Genomic DNA, 11,687 nt, shown 5'->3' on the forward strand with positions numbered 1-11,687 from the left:
CCCCAAAACTGCCTTTAGTTTTAAGGGAGCTACTTATTGCTTCCAACGAATGCCATTTGGACTTCGAAATTCTATGGCCACTTTCCAACGAGCAATAGATCATGTGTTACAAGGTTTATCTAACTGTTTTGTATATTGTGATGACATCATAATCTTTTCCAGTTCAGCTAAAGATCACAAAGCCCATCTCGCAGCAGTTTTTGATAGGCTTTTGCAGTTTGATATGATCGTGAATAAAGATAAGTGCATATTGGGAGCTGATTCTTTAACATTTCTTGGTCACAAACTTTCCAAACATGGAGTTCAGCCTCTGGAATCGAAGGTCAAGGCTATTATTGATTTTCCAAAGCCAACCAATATGAGAGATCTTCGCCGATTCTTGGGAATGATTAATTTTTATCGCAGATTTATTCCTAAATGCTCAACTCTTTTAGCGCCATTAAATAAGATGATCAAACCCAGTCAAAGAGGAAAGAAGCCCATCGATTGGATAACAGAAGCCAATGAAGCCTTCGACAAAGTGAAGGATGAGCTTGCAAACACTGTGACCTTGGATTTTCCTGTCAGGAATTCAATGACACGCCTATACACTGACGCCTCACTATATGCAGCAGGTGGTTTACTGACACAGATCGTTGACGACACTGAGCGGCCACTTGCATTTTTCTCAAAGAATTTTAACCAATGCCAATCGAAATACAGCACTATTGAGAGAGAAGCTTTAGCAGCTTCAATGGCTGTACGTCATTTCCGCTATTATTTAGAGGGAAGAAACTTTGTTCTTTTGACTGACCACAAGCCTTTAGTGGCTATGGTTAAGCGTGACTTGTCATCAGTATCCCCACGTTTGTATAGATACTTGTCATTTGTTTTAGAATTCACAGCGGACTTTCAATACATACCTGGGGATCAGAACCTAACTGCTGATCTCTTATCGCGTTCGCCCGTGACTGATCCAGCTGAAGATGCCTCTCCTGTTTCAGATGACAAACAGCACGAACAATCTGAAGAACACTACCAAACTATTGCTGGAATGGTTGAAGATTCTCCAACGCTTGATTTTAAGCGAATCGCGTCTGAACAATTCACAGACCCCACACTACAAGATTTGATTGCAGGCGATACGTCATTACAACTTCGTCAGATACCAATGACTAATCAGAATATTTCAATTTTATGTGATATCAGTACAGGTCAGCCTAGGCCCCTTCTGCCGCAGTCGTTTCGTCGACAGGTATTTGATAAAATCCACGGACTTTCTCATGGTGGTATAAAAGCAACGCAAAAATTGATGTCCAAACGATACGTGTGGCCTCAACTTCTTCTTGATTGTAGAGATTGGGTTCGAAGATGTATACCTTGTCAACAATCTAAAATACATAGACATGCCGTAACTCCTTTGCAGAAATTCAAGAAGCCAGATGGAAGGTTTTCCCATATTCACGTTGATATACTTGGCTCTTTACCGCCCAGTAACGGTTACTCTTATATTCTGATGATCACTGATAGATTTACCAGGTTTATGGTTGCAGCTCCATTACGAGATATCACTGCTAAAGAGGTTGCCAATGCATTGATTTTAAATTGGGTCTCGTACTTTGGTGTTCCTATGAAATTAACAACTGATCGCGGTTCCCAATTTACCTCCGTACTTTTTCGCGATCTAGCGGCTTTCATGGGCACTCATCTGATTCACACTACAGCTTATCATGCGAGTAGTGACGGCGCTGTTGAAAGAAAAATACAAACACTGAAGAGAGCTCTTAGAGCTCACACACAAGATTCTGATTGGATAAACAACCTTGGTTGGGTTGTACTCGGCTTACACGCAACGATGAAAGCTGATATACAAACTTCTCCTGCCGAATTAACTTTTGGAACCACTATTCGTCTCCCAGGAGAATTCTTTGAACCACCAGCTGAAGATTACCTTCCCCTGTCTAGGTATGTCACTACCCTCAGTAAAGACATGGAAAAACTTAGATACATTCCTCCGCGTGAGCCCTACCCCATTAAAACGTACGTTCACAAAGACCTTTGGACTTGTTCTCACGTTTTTGTGAGACACGATGCGCATAGGAAGCCCCTTTCACGCTTTTATGATGGTCCATTCCTTGTATTAGATCGATCAGACAAATATTTCACTCTATTAATTAAGAACAAACCTGAAAATGTTTCTTTGGATCGTTTAAAGCAAGCTTATTTACCAGGCCTAGATTTCGCTGATCATCATACTGAAGAGGAGGAGCAAATGCCTTCCTCTCTCAATGACAACTTACAATCCAATCTTCCATTTCAGCTCACTGACTTTGTCGATATCTCAGAGTCAGACACAGAAGAGGATATTCCTAGTAGTGATATTCCTCAAGACATTGATGAATTACCGGCCGATACCTATACTACTAGACGAGGCAGAATAATCCGCAAACCACACCGATATCGTTAGTCATGCATTTTATTTCATATGTGATTCTCATGACATTACCAGGACCAATATTATCCTTTTCTTCAAACCTCTGTCACCACAATGTTATTATCAATGAGTATTTTATGAAGAAACCTTCCCACACCCCATACTGTACTTATCCCGATATACAAATGTTACCTTGTCAGCAGCACGGTTAAGACTGTCTTTTACTTCTTTGGCGCGAAAACCCATCATGCGCAAACGCGTTTAGATCCTGCGCCCAGTCCCGCTGCATATGCAGAATGGGCAAGACCAACACACGCAGCTGGCTGCGGACCACTAGCGACGACCGATGGCATTACTTGGACGACTTCTATCAGAATCGTTATAACGTACAAATGGCCTACAGAATCTTCCAATATTGTATACAACGTCATTCTTATTACATCCTTAGCTATTTATGATCATGCGAGAGGTAAAATGAGCAGTCCAGTCGGATCGATGTCCTCTTGCAAATCGCTCAAAGCTCCTGTGTTTCGGGCACAAGTTGCTACATATGGGACTACATAAGTAGCAAAATAAATTGCCGATACAAACGCATAGGGCAAGACAATGAGACACTTTTAATGCATTTCAATAAGCGCAATGAACTTTTTCGTCTTGAAATTAAGTCACTAGGTGTGTCCATCCACAAACGGGTGACATGTCCTCTACCGGTAAGGATATGCCTCCATGACACAGCAAAATGCACACCTGGTGGTCTTACACTTGTCCCTTTTCAATTGCAATCGCATCAACACATTGCAAGTTGCTTTGGCTTCTTTAACAATTGCAATTCCTTTACATAGTTTTTCTATGTACGCTGCAAAAGCTTATTTGTTGGATGCAGCAACAGATCTCACTAAAGAAACAATTCATCACCTGACGAGTGATATCCATGACTTAGAATGCCAGATCCAGTCATTTCTGGCTGACATTTTCTACGTCATAGGCCCTTTGTTCCCTAGTGAAGTCCTCAGCCATCTACTTGGACGTCCAGCATGCGCAATTTGAATTTGTACACAAAGATGTGCGTTTTGTTGAAAATTATATTCCTGGAAAAACAGTTCCTTTTGTTATTAATGGAAATTTCTATGTATACGATAATTACACTCTGACCAGACGTCATAATGACCCTCATTCCATTACTTCGTCCTTGGTGAATGTAGAAGCTCCAATGTTCACCCTTAATTTCTCTTCACTCATTAACTTGTTTCCTGGCAACATTGGTGGACATGATGATCTCGGTGGCATCCTGGAAGCAGTCAGTCAACCTCGCCTCATACGGGTTAAGTTTTACACTTTTCTTGGCGGCACACCCCAGGCCCAAGCTAATACCCAAGCTGATTTATCCTATGTTCAGAATCCTGTCTCTAATACCTTTAAACACACCTTTTTACAAATGATTTTTAGTATATACTCCCCAGTCATCAGTGGCATTTTATCAATCTTGCTTATTTTATCACTTGTTTGAACCATTCTTTGGACTGTTTGGCTTTTCCAAATTGTCAATCCATTTTTTTGGTGAAATTGTCATGCACTACGTTTTCTCGTTTTAAACGAACTCTGAACTTGTCTGACAATTAAATGTGATGTACATACTTTGCTTATGCTTGTATATTGCTGTGATCTCGGCTCACGTTACTCCACAAATATGTATCGTGTCGTGTCTTATTACTTTAATCATATTCCACTTATGTATTATACCTGTAATTATCTGCTTGTGTTTGTGATATTATTAATCGATATGCTTTTGAGTTTCAGACATTGTATCCTAAATGTTCATCTACATCGTGAAGGAACCCTGATTCCAGAGCGATATTTCTTCTCTTGCGCCATTCATTGTTTATTTCGACCTTTTGCTTCGGTCGCCTGCTCCCTCTGCAAAAACGTTCCTACGTCACGTTCCGGTCTCGGGTGGAGAGTTATGTGACAACCAAACCACGTGACTCTGTGTCACGTCATAGCATACGTGCAGAAAAACATCTGCATCAGAAATGATAATATGATGACCTTGATTGAACTGGTTGGAAATTGAAAAACAAATACGTCAGAGGTCAAACTTGGCCAGGCTGATGCAACGTTTGAAGAGAACAACGAACGAAAAAGGATTTATGCTAAAAAAAAGCGGATGGTTTGGTTGCGAATCTGGGAGAGTGGAGGGAGAGACAGTAAAAAAAAACGAGTGCATAAAAAAAAAAAACGTGATTACCAAAATTTGAGTTGTTGGGCGACTGAAGAAAAATAAAAAAAGTGTATTCTGTTGCTGCCGGAGTATTCTATTTGAATAAGGCGATTTATCAATAGTTAGAAGTGACGAAACGTCATAAGTTAAACGTCATAATATAAACTAATGTAAGGTCTTATTTACCTCTCAAGCGAGAAATTTGTGCCAGACAACTCAACATTTGGGCAAAACTAAATAGCTGCTTCACATGGCTTCAGTTTTTGTTAACCTACGTTACTCACTATATCATACGTGTCAAACTCCCGGCCCGCGGGCCACATCTGGCCCGCTTTACAATAAATTTTGCCCGCAATGTTATTTTATACATTGAACTATTTCCGGCCCGCGAGATCATTGTTCAGTATAATTTACTTTTTTCAAGCAAGAAACAAGATTATAACAAATCGCACTATACAGCAGCACAGCAGTTGCCCCACCATACGATAGAATAAATAGATTTATTCTAACGCTTTGTATCTGGGCTGCTTTTTTCTTTATTGTTTGTTAATTCTTTAACAGTTTTGTAAGGAGATGAACGAAACATACTGACATAAGAGAAAAATAATCAAAAATAGCCTAGCCAAAAATCGTCAAAAACATGAAGAATTTGGTGTTGTTTTGCTGCCTGTTTCAATTCATGTAAGTTACTCGTGTCACGAAACGTTAAATCAAGTTTTATCTTTACGGCCCACGGCGTTAAATAAGTTTTGAGTTTTGGCCCCTGGTGTGATTGAGTTTGACACCCCTGCACTATAGCATACATTTGTAACTTTTCATGGCGTATTTAGGAAAAAGCAACATCTCAAAAACTTGAGCCAATTCAGCAAAAGTAATGGAATTTTCGGACTAAGCGCCCCTGATATACCCCTAAATCGATCTAACACAGGGGTGGGCAAACTTTTTGTACTGAGGGCCACATTTGAAAAACTGTTGCAGCCGGGGGGGCCGCACACTCTCATTACAAAGTAGGAAAACTTACCCGGTGTGTAAATAAACGCATATTCATATTAAACACAATTTTTGTATTTCACATTACTATATTCATATTAAACACATTCACATTACGTTTAAAGCTATGCAATCATCATCACAAAAGTTAATGAGACTTGTGCAACTGTTCACTGTTTAATTAACCTTTTTAATTAAAACAATAAGTGATGAGTAGGAGTTTCTGCAAGTGCCGGCGGGCCGCGGGCCGTAGTTTGCCCACCCCTGATCTAACATATCATGCCTTTTGAAAAAAAATTTTTTTGTTGGCCTGTGATAATAATTAGTAACGTTTCAAATTGCCATTCTTGGTTGAGTCTTCAACCTGGTTAAACAATCGTTTTAATGTAAACAATGCCTCAGCGAGATAAAATTTCCTCATACACAATGCTTCAAGACATTACTTTGTCATATTGCTAAAAAATTCAAGGGAAAAGACAAACAAAATGCAACGCATAATGGTAATGGGAGTCTTGGGAAAACACATACTTGTGATCTGACACTAATGGTAGTGATGTTTCTTCGGTGGGAAATTGCATTGTTCATGGTTTCAGTTTCCTTTGTTTCAACGGAAATGACTTTTGAAAAAAAATAACAAACATTGTCAAGGTCATTTTCCAGTGTGAATAGTTTTGTGGCTTGGCGATGTGGATTGTTTTAGGTTGGCCTAAAGCCAAACGCCAAAGTCTTTCTTTATTGACTCCTTGACTATTTTATCTTGGACTCCGTTGGTATCTTTGATTGTCACTTTAAACCAGCACAACGTCCATATAGTCTAAATTATTATATTGTCCGAATTATTGGTTAGTTACATCAGAAACATTTTCATCATCCTTTTACATTCAAAAATAAAGCTATTAGTATAACTTCAATTCAGTAATGAACAGTCCAGAAGCTTAAAACTGATAAAAACCGAAATGTAGAGAAGAGATAGGTTTAAACCCAGCAAAGTTTTTATATCACACACATCCACCAATCAGAAAACGAGATGTTATTTTTTTGCATTGCTACGTATAACATATCATATCTAACCTATTCTATTTGTCACCGAAGCTCTTACCAAAATACCATCAAACGTTACGACGTACAATACGATGCTACTTGACATACTTCAACTATCGGTTTGGAACTATCGTTAAATAACGAATTAAACTACAAAAAATACACTTGAATTGAATCTAACTGGAGAGCACCAAAGCTTATGCAAAATGCCAAATATATAAATTATTTATTACAATTTAATATCACGACCGCCACAGTTTCATGACTCCGCAAATTTCTTCTTTGGGAAAAAACTTTTGACATAGGTGGCATTGATAAGGTCGCTGTCCAGTGTGAGTTCTCATATGATCTTTTAAATTGTAAGTTTGTAACGTTTGGTAATGACTTGTGACACACCTGGCATTGAGAAGTTAGCTCTCTAGTGTGGATTCTCATATGAGCTTTTAAATTGTTGCTATCTAAATATGACTTGTGGCACACATCGCATTGAAAAGGTCACTCTTCAGTGTGAATTCTCATATGAGACTTCAAATTGCTGTTAAAGGAAAATGACTTGAGGCACACATCGCATTAATTATTACGCTCTCCAGAGTGGATTCTTAAATGATCCTTTAAATGGTTGCTTTGGGTAAATGACTTTTGACACACCTGGCATTGATAAGGTCGTTCACCAGTGTGGAATTTCATATGAGCTTTTAAACTACTGCTATCTGAAAATGACTTGTGGCATTCATCGCATTGACAAGGTCAATCTCCATTGTGAGTTCTCATATGAACTTTCAAAGTACTGCTAACGGAAAAGGATTTGTTGCACACATCGCATTGATAAGGTCGCTCTCCATTGTGATTTCTCATATGAACTTTCAAAGCACTGCTAACGGAAAAGGATTTGTTGCACACATCGCATTGATAAGGTCGCTCTCCAGTGTGAGTTCTCATATGAGTTTTCAAAGTGCTGCTAACGGAAAAGGATTTGTTGCACACATCGCATTGATAAGGTCGTTCACCAGTGTGAGTTCTTAGATGTTTTTGCAAAGTGTTGCTAACGGAAAATGACTTGTGGCATACATCGCATTGATAAGGTCGCTCTCCAGTGTGGATTCTCATGTGTCTTTTCAAATGGAAGCTTTGGATAAACAACTTTTCACACACCTGGCATTGATAAGGTCGCTCACCTGTGTGAGTTCTTAAATGAACTTTCAAGTTTATTTTGCATTTGAATGATCTATCACAATAATTGCAAGAAAAATGCTTTTCTTTGTTTTTTCCAACAAACAACTGAGTATCTACTTTGCAAGCATTGATTCTTTCAATTGCAGTAAATTTATTGAGATTCATCTCCACAGAATCGCTGAATTCTTCATCTGAGTTTCTTGCAACACAGCTTTGTGGTTTAACAATTTTGACTGTGGCATTCACTCCAATATCTGATTGAGAATGAATTTTATTTAACATGGATATATTTGGTTCATCAATCTCAGGCTGTGAAACCTCATATTCTTCTAACAGCAAAGGTTCTTCTTTGATAGTTTCAACAAGAGGAAAGACTGATGCATTCTCAGAATAAACTTCCTCAATATTAAGGCTGATGTTTGATTCTACATGTAATGGTTGTGATATTTCTTCAATTGGAATCGCATTGTTCATGGTTTCAGTTTTCTTTGTTTCTGCAAGAATCTTTAAAACCATATCTTCAATGTTTACTTGCAATTGTGCAAATTCCATTTTCATTTCTTGTCGCAATGATTTTAATTCTTGTGAAATAAGATCATTGATTGCTTTCAATAAAACATCAAGTTGAATTATGCCTGGATGACACTCCATGGTCTGATTTCTATGAGAAACTTAAAAAGTATTTGCTGAAAAAAACTAAAAAAGCTAAAACATTTTAACAAAAAACTAACATTATAATACGTAATCTACAATATGAGTAATAATATAAAAATTTACATTCGAAAAGTTTAAAACAAAATTGTAACAACAGTTTTTGCTGTGACAATTAGTGGCATTTATGTGTTTGATGTAAATGGTTGAAGTTGCGAGATTACATATGGAAAATATCAATTGTACGCAACCTAACATTGGTTGAGTTTAAAGAAGTTCCATAAAGAAATTACAGCATGTGCTAGCAGTATACTAAGATTATGCATTTAATATGTCAATGAACCAATATTTTAACAAGCAAGCTCTTATATACCAGTGATCACACGAGTTATTCTAATTTCTTAAAACTGAACACGTTCACATTTTTTTACTCTTGCACTTGCTTACTTTGCACAGAAAAATGCTGCAATTATAGCAGCAAGAGGCTATACACCACAAGTATAGGCTAGATCAGGAGTGTCCAACCTTTTTCCTTAATGAGCCAAACAGATGATAGATTCTCAGACAGATTTTATACATAGCAAACAGTATAAGTATAAGCTAAATTATAAAGAATGTTGTCGCTGCTCAAGACAAAACAGATGTAAGCCAGCTTTGTAGGCTTGTGATGATATTATAAAATTGCTTGCAAATCGAATGCCGCATAGAATACTTGTTTACGGAAATCGTCAAAGCAAAGCATTGCGTTAGGTGTCGCCTATGCATGACTTCCTGTGTATCGTTATAAATCGTGACGTGAGTTATTCTTTCATTTATAGCTATTCATTGCGTCACAGTCTACTAAGTTAACCCTGGAAAGTGGTCGACTTTATTATGTAGCTGTCCCAATGTCTTATTTAATGCAATCGTTTAAACAAGAAACAATATAATCAGTTTATACAGTTGTCATGGTGTACAATTAATTCTAAGATTAAGAAAAGCGAAACAACGACCTGAGACTCATTCACTTCGAGGACATTAAACAATTCAACAGACAAACTTTGTAATTGAAGTGGTCGCCCTTACAGGCTAAGGAACGATAAACAATCATTTCATTACAGGCTTATGATGAAGAAAAAATAATAAAATTAAACAATTTTAAAACATATACGTCCGATATTATTTGTATAAACGTTATGTGTTAATATTATGAGCAAAATAAATAGCTGATGTTCATGTTAGCATGGTAAAACAACAACAACACAACATTGATGCCTTATAAACTGGCATCAATGGCTTTATTCTCCAATACGGTGAATTTATACTCTGAAAGAAGACCAGTGCATGGAACAGTGTGTGCATGCTTTTGCATTTAACGACTGGGACATAACTTCCTAAAAAAACTAAAATTTTAGGTCATAAAAAGATTGAATCAATCAATTTCTGTGTAATTTAATATCAAAATGCCCATAATTGCGCACTTCTAATGACTGTAAGTAAGGTGGCCACAAACCATGAAAGGTTGAGAACCACTGCCTTATAGGGCATTTCTGTTCCACACTGGACGTGTTTGGAAATTGCAACAAGATGAATCAATAGCCTTTGTATGCGCAATAAATTTTAACTCCACACGCACTTAGCACCCCTGACTCTGCAGTCTCAATCTGCAATGCCAATTCGACTCCATTTAAAAAGTGAATTTGAGGGTTCATCAAACCATTTTTTCAAAAATCAAAAAAAAAATGGAAACAAAACTTTGCTATGAAATAACAAGGGTTTCTACTTTCTAGTGCCAGCAGCCAGACCTATCGATCATTGCGATTGGGGCTTGTGTTATACCTGGCTTCTTCTTTACCTGGGCGTCCTATGTTTAGCAGTCTTGAATAGAATGGTAATTACTCTTTTGCGCGACCAAAGTTTACAATGAATAAGATTGATGTTTAGATATCTTATTTATAAAACCTAGATATCCAACTCCAGCTGAAAAGTGAAGCAAATCTGTGATGACACTTGCTCCCTAAAGCATTGGGTAGAGCAAGACAAAGCCTAATTCTAGGTGTAGCCCTAATTCTATTGAAGTTTTTCGAAAGGCCGAGGTGTTTGTACCGCACTATCACTGACTGTTTTTGTAAATATTTGTATCTTTGTGGTATCGATGAATAAGCTTTCCTAAGGTAATTGCCTATCGGTACCGTATAGCAAAATGCAATGGGATAACCCTTCATTAGAGTAAGAAGTGTTTTTATATATAAGATGTCTATGTGACAACCCCATAGCTTTTAGATTATTATATTACACCATATAGACACAAATTACACGTTTCTTTCACTTTTCAATAACTCGTTTATACGTTTAATGTACGGAGATAATCTAAAGTTAGCCGCTTAGACTGTAAGTTAACCTTTATTTTTATTGCTTTTTTGCTATTGAATACTGGGTGGTAACACATACAGATAAAGAAAATGACGGCATTTGAGACGTTGTGGTATTTATTACCATTTTTAGATTCCGACGCGTTTAAACTTGTTTTTGTCTGTCACCTTTGACATCCAATCGCCAAATTGACCTTCAGTATACTCTTTCACCAGACGAGATGCACCCAAGCATTGATACTCAAAAAAGTCATAACCCACATTGAAAAGTTAGCTGATATGAGCAAGTAATTTTTATCTACGAAGCCTGCTCACTTAGCAAACTTTCCAAGAAGTGCAAATTTTTGAAAAGGTATTTGAACATAAGTCCACCCTTAAATATCATCTTTTGTTGTTGTTGTTGTTGCCGTTTTACCATGTTAACATAGACATCAGCTATTTATGTTGCTCATAATATTAAGACAATGTTTATACAGATGATATCTAATGTCCATGTTATGAAATTATTTAATTTTATTATTTTTCATAGCATTTTGCATTTATTATATTGCAACATCATAAGTCTACAAAGCTGGCTTAAATCTCTTTTATCTTGGGTTTTTGTTGTTATTACTAGTGAACAATTGAAAAGGAAACGTTTATTTTGGGTTTAGCTGACACTATTTCATTACTATTTCTGACACTATTTAAGATGTGATTAAAGATCACAACAATAAAAACGAAATTAAAGTACCTGAACACCCAATTTTGTCAAAATAGACACATTTTACATCACAGACTGTGGACTCAAAGTAAGCGTCGCTCTCAAGTCTCAACAGGAGTTATCAGCGAAGCGTACAAAGTTTTTATT

General features: G+C 37.2%; 1 protein-coding gene across 1 annotated transcript; it reads right to left on the reverse strand.

The window, feature by feature from the left end:
- Nucleotides 1-6,429: 6,429 nt before the first annotated feature.
- On the reverse strand, nt 6,430-10,379 carry LOC143465920 (uncharacterized). The gene has a single exon (XM_076964445.1). It carries the CDS (start codon nt 8,484-8,486, stop codon nt 7,410-7,412), a length of 1,077 nt encoding a protein of 358 aa, XP_076820560.1. The 5' UTR covers nt 8,487-10,379; the 3' UTR covers nt 6,430-7,409.
- Nucleotides 10,380-11,687: the final 1,308 nt, after the last annotated feature.

Source organism: Clavelina lepadiformis, chromosome 7 (assembly GCF_947623445.1).
Source record: "Clavelina lepadiformis chromosome 7, kaClaLepa1.1, whole genome shotgun sequence".
Taxonomy (NCBI): domain Eukaryota; kingdom Metazoa; phylum Chordata; class Ascidiacea; order Aplousobranchia; family Clavelinidae; genus Clavelina; species Clavelina lepadiformis.

Bases quoted from the DNA above. Each gene is read 5' to 3' on its own strand.
- LOC143465920 (XM_076964445.1), bottom strand. From the start codon at position 8,486: ATGGAGTGTCATCCAGGCATAATTCAACTTGATGTTTTATTGAAAGCA.